This window comes from Amia ocellicauda, chromosome 20, assembly GCF_036373705.1.
Source record: "Amia ocellicauda isolate fAmiCal2 chromosome 20, fAmiCal2.hap1, whole genome shotgun sequence".
Taxonomy (NCBI): domain Eukaryota; kingdom Metazoa; phylum Chordata; class Actinopteri; order Amiiformes; family Amiidae; genus Amia; species Amia ocellicauda.
Window position 1 is genome coordinate 22,853,042 of NC_089869.1, and position 14,520 is coordinate 22,867,561.

A 14,520-nucleotide genomic window follows, 5' to 3' on the forward strand; every position below is an offset into this window, starting at 1 on the left:
GTGTTGGAGAAGCAATTAAGTTTATTATCTGTGTCTTATTTGAATTCCCTGTGTAGATGAGTAATACTTTGCAAGTCTTGCGTGAAAGCATGAGGGTCAATTAGTAAGATGTATTGTAAAGAATTTTCTACAATTACACGTTGTTTCAAGCTTAATAAAGAATGTTTATTGCTTTGCCACTGTCAAATGAGGTCTCACTGTTCACCACTAATTACATTTATTGACTGATAAGTAAAATTTACAATAAAACCTATTCCAGGCGTGCAAAGAAATATATGATGCGTATTATGGTGGTAACTATGTTGTTTTGACCATGTAATTTGACCTGTACTGGTGTACACAGAAGTATTACTGAAATGAAAGTGGTTTATAATCTCAAACGTTAGCCAGATATTACAATTTACGAGCAACAGACTTGCTGCTCTTGGAAATCTAAATAAATGAAAACATTTTTGCATAATGCGGATACATTATTTTAAAGTTGCTTGTAATCATGCAAAAATAGATTAGCTGATTAGAAAATAGATCCTGAAATAGCACTGTGACAAGGAATGACGCAATAAAGCATCATAGACTACAGTGTTACATATTCATAAATAAGGGAAATGGCGTCTAAAATTGTATTCTTGTTCCTATCACATTTTTGTGATTTTCAGTGTTCATGTAGATGGGGTGTTTGAGGGCATACATCTTGTACGGGTCAAATTTCTGAAGGTAGCGAGTGCCTTTGGGTGTATATATTTAGTAGCTCCTAACGTTAATCTCTGTATCCCTTTAATAAAAGGGCTTAGTAACCCTGTGTTTGACTGACACTAATTAAAGCAACAGATTTAAATGTCAACTGAAGATTCCTGGAAACCCAGCACTCGTTCACTCTGGGCAGCAGGGCGATGCAAGTCTGAATCTTAATAAATATGTACGTGGGCTCACAGGGGGCCGGTGCTGTCTTGACTCTCCAAACAGAGTCTGCTGTCATAGGAATAAAAACAGCTGATTCAGATTAACTGGTGCTCTCTGCTTCCCTGTAAATGAAGATTAACAAAACATTTCAAGGTATTATAGAGCAAAGAAATGTTCACGGCCAGATTTACATACAGCAATTAATCTTTATTTGAACGCACTATACAAAAGAACTAAGTGAGAAACGCCTTGTCTTGCAGAGTCTTCCTGAGAGCCATTAACCAGTACGCTGCCGTGCTCAACAAGAAGTTTCTCGATCAAGCCAACTTTGAACTTCAGGTGAGTACCGTGAATCGATCCATCAGTTTTAGTTTTGACTATAGTGAGTGTATGTATATCACACACACGCACAAACAGACACAGCACTTTATTCAGATTTAATACCAAGTTAATACCAAATTGACTGGGCAGCTGGGAGAGAACGTTGCGCGATAGGGAGATAAACACTAGAATAGACAATAGGCCGAATCCATTTGGGTCTGGATTTGCCGTGTTTATCGAGAGTGATTGCCACGCTTTCAAGAGGCCGATGCAGACGAATGAATCCGTGTCCGGCCTCCGCCATTAATCAGCTTTCCAATGCGTGTCATATCTAAATAACCAAGAGACCGCCGAGAGGCCCGGGTACAATGCACTTCATTTGCTAGGACGTATTCCCAACGATCCTCCGCTCACTCATTAAACCAATTTCAGTCAGGATCGGAAACGAGGGCCCCGGCTCAGCAGCAGTCAGAGAAAGAGAGATGGCGCTGTCCTCTCGTGTCCTTTAGATGGCCCTCAAATCCTCATGTCACCGATGCTGCTGTTTATAGAGATTTTACCTTAATTACCCCCAAGACGAAGTGGTGTCATTTTCTCAGCCACGCATCAGATGCACAGATGTCCCTAATTGTTGTTTGTCTTCATGAATTACTTCCTGCATAACTGCATTCACAGACTCCCCAGTCTTGGAATAACAGTCCTACAATACATCCTGATACAGGGCTAATAGGTTCATGTTTTAATGTCATGCACTATGAAAAGTCATCAACCTTTTTTCTTTTATTGCAGCTTTGGAACAACTACTTCCACTTGGCCGTTGCTTTCCTCACCCAAGAGTCCCTGCAGCTCGAGAATTTCTCCAGCGATAAGAGAACCAAAATATATCACAAGTGAGTCTTATCTTTACCCTCACGTTGTTTTTTTTTGGGTTGCCTCCTTTAGCTAGGTTCTGTCCAGTGATTAGGTCAATAATAACTATTCATTAATATTATTTTCATTAGTTTTTTTCCCCTTGGTTCATTGATGCAGTTAGTGTGAGTTTATTGACATCCGAATTAAGCCACAGTCGTCGTTCATATCATCTGCAGTGTTGCCGACTCCTCTCCTTTGTTCCTCGTTTGCAAAGTCTGTTTCACATTGTTTGTTTAGCGGTCCGAAAACCTACAGGGATCAATCTTGCAGAGTTCAGAGAAGCTGCCGGCCGCCCGCCCGCGCCGTCAGAACAGGGTTTAAATTGAGAAAAGGTGAAGACGGCCAGTCCGCAGACATGGCACACAGACTCGTAATTGCTTTGTCTAAAAACTGACACGCTCTTCTGGTGTCAAAGTGCATTTCTGGGGTGCATTCTAGTTAGTGGGGACGTAAGTGAATAAAGTATTTTTATCCTCCCTTCCCCCCATATGTCATTGTTGAATTATTTACATCTTCTAGATTGGTTCGTGTCCAAAAATACTCACTGTGTGTGTGAGGAGAGGGACAGGGAATGAATTAGACTCCTCATTGGGTAAGAAGAGTGTAGTTACTTGTCCTCATTGGAAAAAATTGTAGTCTGTCAACCTGCAAAGAGCTGCTTATCTGCTTCAGCAGTTTTTGGCAACTTGATGAAAGATTTAAGCCACTAGCACTTCTGTCTGGAATCTAGGAATAATAATAACATCCTTCCTGTCAATCTACCCCGCTGTCTTTTGATTTCTTTGATGTATTACCTGACATGTGTGTAAAGAACATCAAACAGATCTCCGGCTCATGCACCAATTAAAATATATAGAGAGAGGGAGAGGGTGAAATATTTTGGGAATAACAATCCCATTTCAATGCTTCCTCTCTCTCGCTCGATCCCTGGCTGCTGTGTGAGGAGAAACGGTCCTCCAATGTTGAGTCTCCGTCTATGTCACGGCTGCCCGTCCCCGCAGCCTCCCTTTGTCACCTCGGCGGCCCAGAGTTGTGCAGCTTCTTACCTCAAAGGGATTACGCTCCTTGTCTGAGGAATGGGGGCTTTTAGACGGGCTGAGTAATACTGGAGGAGTTCACAGTGAAATCGAACTTGTTGTGGGAGAGAATAGGTCTGAGCAGGAGGCTGGGGGAGAGCTGTACTGAACACGATTATCAATTGCCTGCTGTTCGGTAGCTTTTCCTTACAGGAGCTGATGGAAGTGTGAACATCTGGGGGTGTGTGTGTGTGTCTGTCACGGCTGGTCTACGTCAGTGTAGCGTCTCCGTTTCCACAGGATTTATTTAGTTAGTTAGTGTTCAGCACCTAATTTAGTTCCCCCTTGTTGTTTCCTCTCTCCATTCCTGAAGTCTAAAATATCGGGTTCTTATAAAGCTGTACGAAGCCCAAAAAAAAAACAGAACGCTTCCTTCATCCTGAGACGTTTGGGAAATCTAGGTGAAGGAAGCAAGGAATCCCAAGTGAAATGAACTCCGCGGAAGCAGACGTGTTGAGTGCAAGGAAAAGCACTTAGTCATCTTTGGCGACACCTGAACGCACTTTCTCTTCTCTTCTCTGCTCTACGCCGATTAAAATAAAGTATAGGTGTTCACTAAAATGGAAATGAGGAAAAACCCGGTCACCTGCGGCCCCAAAGACCTTGTTTTATTATTCTTTCCCTAAATATAGCGGGTTTGAAGGGATTGGTGTACCTCCTTTTAATTGGAATCAACTTTGGGTTGCATTTCCCGTCATGAATTAATGCTTTCATTAGTGAAGCGCAACTCCCGACAGCTGGTGAAGCCACCGAGACAACGAGTCTTATCTCATTCAGCTCGAGAGCCGCACTCTTTGTGCTCGATTAAATATAACCTATTAGCACTTTGTGTCTGAGTGGTCCTGACAGTGGTTAGTGGGGGGGGGAGGGGGGGATCACACGTTCTCAATTACTGACCAGAGCCCACCAAGAGACAAGATAACCCGGTCTGTATTCCCTGAGCGGAGATGACTGAGGGTTAATTAGGTGTAGCTTTTAATATGCCCATTAAAACTTCCAGCACAACACCGGAGTGGCTAAATTAAAATATCACTGATGTATTATTTATTGTGCCAGCTCTGTTTAAGTCTCTTCAGGACACTAGTTTGTAGAAGATGTTTGTAATTCTGCAGTTATTTGCGTCTTTGATCAAACTTGAAAGTATCTGCACCAAAATTTTACTTCGTTTATGGTAAGGTTACATATTTGTAAAACCTGTTACTAAAAGGATTATGAGGACTGTGGTTATGCTGTCTGTTATATATTTATTTTTTTAACTTAAAGGCCATATTACATTTATGTAATATACTCCTTTATACTTCATACTCCTACTAGAGTTATACATTATGTGTGTGTATATATACAGTATACACACACACACACACAATGTATAACTCTAGTAGGAGTATAAAGTCACGACTGTCAGTTCAACTAATGTCTCCCGACGTTTGACAGGTACCCGTGTGTCTTGGCGGCTGACAGATGCAATGTGATCCCCGTCTCTTTCACGAGGATGGGTTCCTCCTTTATCTTGTCGTTCTCTGAAGCCTGTGCCATTTTTTTTTTCTTCTTTTTACATTCAAACATTCCATAAATTAAAATTTCAAATAAACCTGTGATATGTCGAGTTGCCACTGGGGGGGGAGCTCTTAGCATAGGGGCAGTCCCGTGCAAAAGTCGCGGTTTGTTTATTCACCTCAGCATTCCCCTAGCATTCGTCTTTCCGTTGACCGATCGTTTCTAATTGGTATAGATCGTCATCCGGAGAAGAAAGCACGTATGCAGAGGGTTATCATTCTCTCTCATGTGTTGTAGAAACGTAGAGCACAGATCTTACCCCCGAACAGCAGTCGGATCTGATGGATTTTGTAGTGTTGCTGTGTTTTGTCTTTCCTATTCCCTCGAATGTAATTCTGACAGATCCTACCCTCGCTAGACTGCAGAGCAAACAAAACTCACAAATTTGCACCATTGCACATTTCAGGTGTTGAAGTCCTGCCTCACATAGGTTTTAAGTGCACAATTAAAGCAATTTCGACAGTGTTGCAACAGACACACACACAGTGAGGGATGGACTGATATATTTGTTTATAGAGCAAAAGACACAGTTTGAGAGAGAAATCCAACATATTACATAAAAGCACGGGTCAGAAAACGCTCCAGAAAGTGGGCGAATTGGGAATACGATGCATGTGGCACGGACACAACCTACCTGGCAGAGAGACAACCCGACCTTCAGCCACCCCTGCGCCAGGCCGGACTTTCCGATATCCGCCCCTGTCTTCATTAATTACAGCCATCTGAGAAGTATTGGCAAAACAATCGATGGTTTCTAAGAATTATTTTCGGTGCTTCGGGTTCTCCGAAATGTCACCGCACGACGCGAGAGAGGATGTATATTAATTAGGGATTGTGTAAGAACCATTAGGCTAGTTATGCCTAAAAATACAGCCCCTCCACCACCACAACCACCTTCCTCTCTGCATTTTGTGTGAAAATGTAACCTTCTAATATCGGGAGTGAATTGATTCCCAGCACAGAGTCTCTTTGCTAAAGGAGAGATTCAGTAAACAACATCTATGTGTACGAGGGCATCCACACACACACCTGCGGTATATTGCTCGTTAAAGCCGGGATAAGGTCACAGCGACCATCGGGGGGGCACAAATCTGGTACTTTTGTCGCGGTCTGCCACTTTAATAGAGCAGGTAAAACTTTAACAGCACTGCACACCTAATTTCTCCTGAAAAATACATCCACTAGCCATAGTTAAGGGAATGGGTTAGCCACCTTTTTCGTCAGAGACGGTATATTGTGACCAGTTGTTGACCAGTTTACGAGATGTTTAAAGACTTAAATGTTACATGGTGTAAATATAACAAGGTAATATATATATAACATAATTAGAAACAAATGTTCAATACAAGGCTTTTGTCATTGTGTTCCACCTGGTTTTCTACATCAGATACTGAAGGCGTATTTCTAAATTGTGTTTTTGTGTCAATCTTGTGTAAAAAGCTGTTGCCGGTCGTTATCTCCCTGACAAATTAGCAGTGGCAACTCCAGGATATTTTAGATGTCTTTCTGGCTGTGAAGCTGATGGTTATCACAACAATTCTGTACGTTACGATGCACTTGTGTACTTTAATATCAAAGCCACAAATGAAAATCTCAACACTCAGCATTCAGCTTCAGATAGTTTATTTCTGAATCTCATGCATATGGAGTGTGTGTGTGTGTGGGGGGGGGGATACGCCGTGTTTGTTTGGTTGGTTGTTGCTGTTGTTTTAAATGCTTTGTTCTGGTTTGTGTGGATCTGTTTATATTTGCTTTACGAGTTATTTTTGTGCCACAGTCTACAATTATATGAATCATAAGCTTTGCGCTGACGTTGGGGAATTTCAAGATTTGGGTATTGCTTGTGAAGATATTTAATAAATTTTTTGTGCCGTCCTGTTGCATCATAATCAGAGCCCCAAAAAATTGTTTGTGTGTGAATTAATTAATGTATTTATCTTCTAGGTATCAGGACATGAGGCGGCAGATTGGATTTGAAATCAGGGACATGTGGTATAATCTTGGTAGGTTGATGCACTATTCTCAGATGCCTGTTTTGTACAAAAGCATGTCAGATGTGGTGTTCATCTCATGTGAAAGATGCTGTAATATGCTACAATATAGGCTAAATATAAACCACTATAGGTTTAAGTGAACACAACCAAGATGTTGATTTATCGAGCATCTGACAATACTAGCTTCATTTTCAGTGGTGAAAAAAGCAAAGTGTACTAAACAATAATCTTTTCATGAAAATCTGCACAGATGTATCAATCCTTTCTAGTAAGTCTCAGTTTTATGGAGTTAGTTGATTTGAAACTTTATGGTTGCTTGTGTTCATGTATTAATGCCATCGAAGGTGAGAAAATAGTTTAATTTTATCACATAACACCACGGCGGGTGTTAAGTCACAGCCGAATCTTGCGGAAACTGCTTTTAAAGTGTGATCTGGCACTCGTTTACAATGCTGTTTGCTCTGTGATTTACAGATTCTGTCACCTGTGTGCTTGAGCAGCTATACAGTCGAAAAACTGCAAGATGAAGATGTACTTATTTATTATAATTATTTATTCTTTGGCAGACGAGTCCTCCAGTCTGTTTATTGTGACCATGTGTTATCTGATATCCAACAGAGACAGATTTAAAATCCAAGAGAGAGAAACAAACAAACAGGATTTGAAACTGACCTGTTTGCCAGCCCTTGCTGTTTAATTGATTAATGGTGATAGTTAATGGTTGGCAGAGTGCAGAGGAAGTCTCCATGCTGGCGCGGAGACACGAGGAAATGATTAGAGACTGCAGACCACCTCTCTGTGGCTGTCCTTCCTTGTGAAAGATGCTGAACGAACCTCACCTAGACTAGTTATTTAAATTCTGTTGAAGGAGATGAAAGCAGCCCCTCCCTCTGCAAGGAGCTCGTTGACATGCAGGCCTCGCCGGCTGCTTTCAAACACTTACAGTGGCTTTTATTCGCCAACCTAATGCCAATTAATTCTGTCACAATCTCACGCCGTGGTGTTGCTCGTTAAAGATAAGGTTAACCCCGCGTCTTCCGGATCCTTGTCAAGGACAAAATGATCTCCATCTCTATAGAAGCTGCCGGTTTCGCGAGGCAGGACTCGCATGTCTTTGTTTTCAACTCGAAACAAAAACCAAACCGTTGGAAGGTTTCTCCGCCACGTCCGAGTGAAGTCATGTCTTGAGTGGATGTGAAATTCCCAGTGGATAATTAAAAGCAATTGGAAACCGATGCATGTCCTAAAACACTGCAGTTTTCATTTCTCTAAGTCTTGAACGTTTTGACAGCAATAGTCTGTGCAGCAAGGGCATGGAGTCCCATCTTCAATATGTATTATTATGCTAATTCTTTAAACAATTGGATTGGTAGCTTGTGGTTAAAGCTAGTAGCGTTCCCCCCCGCCCCCGAGTAGTTTTGAATAGTATCCTTTGAAAACTGCAGAAAGTGTTGTAATTAGTTTCTGCACTGCAAATTGCCGGCAAAGCCTCCCCACAGTGTTTCAACATAGAAGAATCCAACTGTATGGTTTGAATATAAACTGCAGAGTAGTGTGATTGGTCCACAAGGATTACTAAACAACAAACATTTATTCTAAAGCAAAACGTCACAGTATTTAGCACACAACAGGCAGCAGCAGAAAGCGTCTGTCTTCTGTGACGTTTCACATGGTATAGTCTCGGTGCACGGCCCCTATAAATCTGGTCCCTCGTTTAGTCATATAGGGCCAGCTGTGGACCTTCTCAGCATTGACTTGGGTTTGTCAACCAGAGCCCTCGATTCTTCGGGAGAAAGGATTGTGCAATCCAATCAAAGTTTCATTAAAAGCAGGTCGTCTTGAATGTTAGTCGGCTGTAAAAGTCAGTAATTGTCACTTCAAAGACAATGTAGAGTATTAAGCACAATGGAACACTATTAGAGATATAGACCAAATATCAAAAGGATGTATAAATATCACTTCGTCCCCTGGACATTTTTTTTCGACCCTTGGGACATCATGGAATCACGTCTGCTTTGAGATGTCATCTGTTTTTGCCCCGTTGTTTATTAAAGATCATTTCTCTCCATCTCTTCCTGCATCTGCACAGGTCAGCACAAGATTAAGTTCATCCCGGAGATGGTGGGTCCCATCCTGGAGATGACCCTGGTGCCCGAGATCGAGCTGCGCAAGGCCACCATCCCCATCTTCTTCGACATGATGCAGTGCGAGTTCCACTTCACGCGCAGCTTCCAGCGGGTCAGTTTTCTCGTGGCTCGTCCGTCACTCAGGGTTGGAGTGAGGAATAATAGACATCCTCCGGGCGTGAAGAGGATTACAGTATTGCTTTTCTAATAAATGGTTCCTTAATCTTTTTCTTATTATGTTTCTCCTTAGATTATTTTTGAACTCCCCATCAGATTTCCTATTAGGTTGTTTTAGGCTTGGTTAGAGGTGACTTCATCACTTGAGTATTGGCACAGCATTCCTTTTGATTTCCGCCTCTACTCATTCACACAACAATGTCCAAAGCACTTTACAGCAATGACTGCGTGTTGACCACCTTCCCGCTTCCATAACCGATGCACTGATTGATTGGATGGTCCCGTCTCAGTAACTCCTGTATAAGTTTACGTATACGTGTAGATATTGTCCCGGATACCGCTGAATAAAACTTGGCGTACTCTCCAGAAGAATCTCTGAAGGATAGGTGCTTTTTAAACACCTTTAAGACACCTTGCTTCATTTGATTCATTGTCATTGTTCATGGAGTCCCTACAGTTCTGGTTTAATAGTGTTTTCGGGAGACAGTTGGCATTTGCATCATTACTGACCATTACACCGGATGATTTATGGACTATTGCAGTCTTTACGGTGCAGTTTGTGAAGCTGTCGTTGCCTAAAGTTTACAGTGCTAAATATTTATAGGTACACTAAGTGATATGAGAATCCAAGAGGAAGGTACAGTGAGGGGAAAAAAGTATTTGATCCCCTGCTGATTTTGTACGTTTGCCCACTGACAAAGAAATGATCAGTCTATAATTTTAATGGTAGGTGTATTTTAACAGTGAGAGACAGAATAACAACAAACAAATCCAGAAAAACGCATTTCAAAAAAGTTATAAATTGATTTGCATGTTAATGAGGGAAATAAGTATTTGATCCCCTATCAATCAGCAAGATTTCTGGCTCCCAGGTGTCTTTTATACAGGTAACGAGCTGAGATTAGGAGCACTCTCTTAAAGGGAGTGCTCCTAATCTCAGCTCATTACCTGTATAAAAGACACCTGTCCACAGAAGCAATCAATCAATCACATTCCAAACTCTCCACCATGGCCAAGACCAAAGAGCTGTCCAAGGATGTCAGGGACAAGATTGTAGACCTACACAAGGCTGGAATGGGCTACAAGACCATCGCCAAGCAGCTTGGTGAGAAGGTGACAACAGTTGGTGCAATTATTCGCAAATGGAAGAAACACGAAATAACTGTCAGTCTCCCTCGGTCTGGGGCTCCATGCAAGATCTCACCTCGTGGAGTTTCAATGATCATGAGAACGGTGAGGAATCAGCCCAGAACTACACGGGAGGATCTTGTTAATGATCTCAAGGCAGCTGGGACCATAGTGACCAAGAAAACAATTGGTAACACACTACGCCGTGAAGGACTGAAATCCTGCAGCGCCCGCAAGGTCCCCCTGCTCAAGAAAGCACATGTACAGGCCCGTCTGAAGTTTGCCAATGAACATCTGAATGATTCAGAGGAGAACTGGGTGAAAGTGTTGTGGTCAGATGAGACCAAAATCGAGCTCTTTGGCATCAACTCAACTCGCCGTGTTTGGAGGAGGAGGAATGACCCCAAGAACACCATCCCCACCGTCAAACATGGAGGTGGAAACATTATGCTTTGGGGGTGTTTTTCTGCTAAGGGGACAGGACAACTGCACTGCATCAAAGGGACGATGGACGGGGCCATGTACCGTCAAATCTTGGGTGAGAACCTCCTTCCCTCAGCCAGGGCATTGAAAATGGGTCGTGGATGGGTATTCCAGCATGACAATGACCCAAAACACACAGCCAAGGCAACAAAGGAGTGGCTCAAGAAGAAGCACATTGAGGTCCTGGAGTGGCCTAGCCAGTCTCCAGACCTTAATCCCATAGAAAATCTGTGGAGGGAGCTGAAGGTTCGAGTTGCCAAACGTCAGCCTTGAAACCTTAATGACTTGGAGAGGATCTGCAAAGAGGAGTGGGACAAAATCCCTCCTGAGATGTGTGCCAACCTGGGTGCCAACTACAAGAAACGTCTGACCTCTGTGATTGCTAACAAGGGTTTTGCCACCAAGTACTAAGTCGAAGGGGTCAAATACTTATTTCCCTCATTAACATGCAAATCAATTTATAACTTTTTTGAAATGCGTTTTTCTGGATTTTTTTGTTGTTATTCTGTCTCTCACTGTTAAAATACACCTACCATTAAAATTATAGACGGATCATTTCTTTGTCAGTGGGCAAACGTACAAAATCAGCAGGGGATCAAATACTTTTTTCCCTCACTGTATGTCACTGTCTGCGTTGACTCAATTCTCAAAGTGCTTTCGTCTTATAAACTTATCCACACAATTAGTGGTTGCGTAGACGGTGTCATTTATTTTTACCGTAACTAGCGATACTCAAAAGGACTACTGACTAGTATTTAATGAAATAGTCATTGTTGACATTTTACTCTAAAATATGTATTGGTATTAATATTCTGTTGCAATGTGACGTTGCATCATTCTGATTGGCTTGCAAGGATAGCGTACCGAGTCTTGCAACTGTGGGATTGAATAGTCTGTATTCGGCAGGCAAGTAGCCAAACTGAGAGTGATATTATTACACAAACCCCTCCCACAGGCTACTAGAGGCAGATGAACCAAAGAAAATGCTGCAGACATTTTATAATTCTTAATTTTTACACGTTGCGCTCCAAAACGTGACCAAACTCACAAACCGCATGTTATCTTAATAAGACTAAGAAATTGGCGTTATTAGTATTGATTATTTTATGAAATACTGTTCGATGTGGCCATAGATAGGGAAGCTTGAAACAGTCCAAGATAAGGTGATTAAACAGTTGCTTCTTGTGTTACTAATATGCAAGAAATTTAATTAGCGGACATTATTAGTTAAATGACAAGGACAGGAATCTGGCTGTGATTCCACAACAGATGTGTGATGAAATAATAAAAGGACATGTTCACAATGTCTTAATTACTGAGGCATGTGCCTGTTGTGTGAACAAAGCTTCCTAGCTGCCTCTTCGAAAGTTTGAAAGTAGATAAAAGTACCCACACACACACACTTTTTTCTCATCTCACCACTGAATTGTTCACTCACAGAATTGTGTAACGTTAAGCTGTTCCTATGCCTGTGTACTGTCCTGCCTGATTGAGCCCAGCTGTTCTACTATTCAGATTCATAAAGTGCTGTAAATATCTGTTTCAGGATTTGCTATTTGTTCTGTTAGTGTCATTAAAAGAAAAATTAATCTCAGACTGTTCTCATTACGATCCGGCGTGCGTGCCAGGGATGCTGCTTGGAGAGGCGGTTTAAATCAAGTTGCTGCTCTGTGGCTCACTCCCAAGAGCTGTCCATCTTCCTTTACTGCCAATATTGCAGTCTTTTTAACTCTAAGCAAGAAAGACCTTTGTAATACACTATATATGCCTGTCAGGCCCCGCTTCGCTTCAACCGAAAGTCGGCCTCTTATTCAGTGCGGCAAAGAGTGATCAATTCTACTTTGGCTTGACCCTTCACTTTTTTTTAAAGGCAATGCATATTCCCAGAGCCGTAAAACACAAAGCTCCCCCCGGGGCAGCGAGCGACTCTCGGTGGTGCAATTGCACATCATCCGCGTCCTGCCAAGTGGGTTGTTTTAGCTTCTGTGACACCTTTCCTCTCCATCTGCATCTGGGAGGGAGAGGGGCGCTCGGCATGCGCTCCTAGTCTGTCTCGAACGCTCGCCCGACAGAGCAAGAACTTCACACGCAGGAGATGTCACTGGCAATGTACCCCCCCCCCCCCCCCCGTGATCAATCCTGGCAAATCCCTCATAGATAAGATGAAGCCATTGTGGCAGCTTTAAATGAAGAGCTCTGAATCGCTCAAGTCTGATAATGAATAGACTAATATGAACTCCAGTTAGCTCTGAGAGTCAATCAGGCTGAAAAAGGGTGATTAAGCGATGCGCGCTGATCTCCCACCAAACAGCCAACCGCTGCAGTCATACTAATGAAATGAAAAATTAGCCGCGCTGATTATTTACGCTTGCTCCGTTTAATTACAGTTTGAGAACGAGATCATCACCAAGCTGGATCACGAAGTGGAAGGAGGCCGAGGGGACGAGCAATACAAAGTCCTGTTCCAGAAAATGTAAGTGCTGATTAATTGCCCAGGATTATGCCAGAATCCGATAATAATAATTACAAAACGGTCCTCTCTTATAAGTGTTAATGATTCCAGGTTTCATGTATTTAAATCTCTTAATTAGTGTTTATTTCCAGGATGTGACCTCAGTTCACTCCCTGCCTTTTGTTTGGCACGCCCCTGTTGAATTAACCACATGTTGACCCCCTTTCCCCAGCCTCCTGGAGCACTGCCGGAAACACAAGTATCTGGCCAAGACAGGCGAGAACTTCGTGACTCTGGTGGTCCGGCTGCTTGAGAGATTGTTGGACTACAGGACCATCATGCATGACGAGAACAAGGAGAACCGCATGAGCTGCACGGTCAACGTGCTGGTGAGCCCTGCAGCTGAAAACCACACCGCAGAGACACTCTGAACTGTGATACACAGGAATATCATTCACTATAAGAACATAAGTGTCCAAGCGAGAGGGGGCCATTCGCCCCATCGTGCTCGTTTGGTGTCCATTAATAACTGAGTGATCAAGGATCCTATCCAGTCTGTTTTTGAATGTTCCCAAATTGTCTCTTCAGCCACATCGCTGGGGAGTTTGTTCAGATTGTGACGCCTCTCTGTGTGAAGAAGTGTCTCCTGTTTTCTGTCTTGAAAGCCTTGAAGCCCAATTTCCATTTGTGTCCCCGGGTGTGTGTGTCCCTGCTGATCTGGAAAAGCTCCTCTGGTTTGATTTAAAAATTTGACTGAACAACAGGTGCAAACGAGTCCGAGGAATTAAACTGTACTCATTGTTTATCATTAGACCTTACATCGGCTCTTAAAAGTAATTTTCTAAAACCCGTCTTTTAATCCAGAAACACCGGTGAGTTAATCCTCCTTTAATTAAAGCTACACCTCCGAATGAACATGAGCCGGGCGCATACACAGAGCAGCCTTAATAAGGATAATCAATGCCGGGATCTCACTGTAACATATTTCCAAGGAGCTGTTTATTCAATTAAGCTGTTATTAGAAACCAGAACCTAATTTATTCAAGTGAGATTACAGCAGACAAAATACGATTATGTAGATGAACATAATACGTAAAGATTAATGGCTAAGAAAAGCCTTCACTTGTAATTAGGATGCACCTTGTTGCACCGGCCACTTAGTGATTGCCAGCTTTACTGGTTCCACAGGGTTAGTTCTCGACTCGCCGAGTGACGACTTTATTAGATACACACTTACTCTAGTGACAATTCGATCAGTGACACGGTGCCGGCTCTGGGCTGATGTTGTGACAAGCGCAATGGCTACTCTTCTGAGATCTATACGGGTTTGGCAGGTTTAACGTAACTCTGTTTCTTTGCTAAATTGGGTACCGAAATTGGACAGCAGCTAGTGC

The 14,520-nt window shown here is 42.5% G+C and overlaps 1 protein-coding gene across 5 annotated transcripts in view; it reads left to right on the forward strand.

The window, feature by feature from the left end:
- dock1 (dedicator of cytokinesis 1) overlaps positions 1–14,520 on the forward strand; it is a 238,902-nt gene that overhangs the window by 180,321 nt on the left and 44,061 nt on the right. For all 5 annotated transcript variants that reach the window (XM_066693808.1, XM_066693809.1, XM_066693807.1 and 2 more), the window contains exons 30-35: positions 1,161–1,239; positions 2,011–2,111; positions 6,711–6,769; positions 8,850–8,998; positions 13,062–13,147; positions 13,359–13,515. In XM_066693808.1, the coding sequence (XP_066549905.1) occupies positions 1,161–1,239; positions 2,011–2,111; positions 6,711–6,769; positions 8,850–8,998; positions 13,062–13,147; positions 13,359–13,515 (631 nt within the window). The remainder of the gene's footprint in view (positions 1–1,160; positions 1,240–2,010; positions 2,112–6,710; positions 6,770–8,849; positions 8,999–13,061; positions 13,148–13,358; positions 13,516–14,520) is intronic.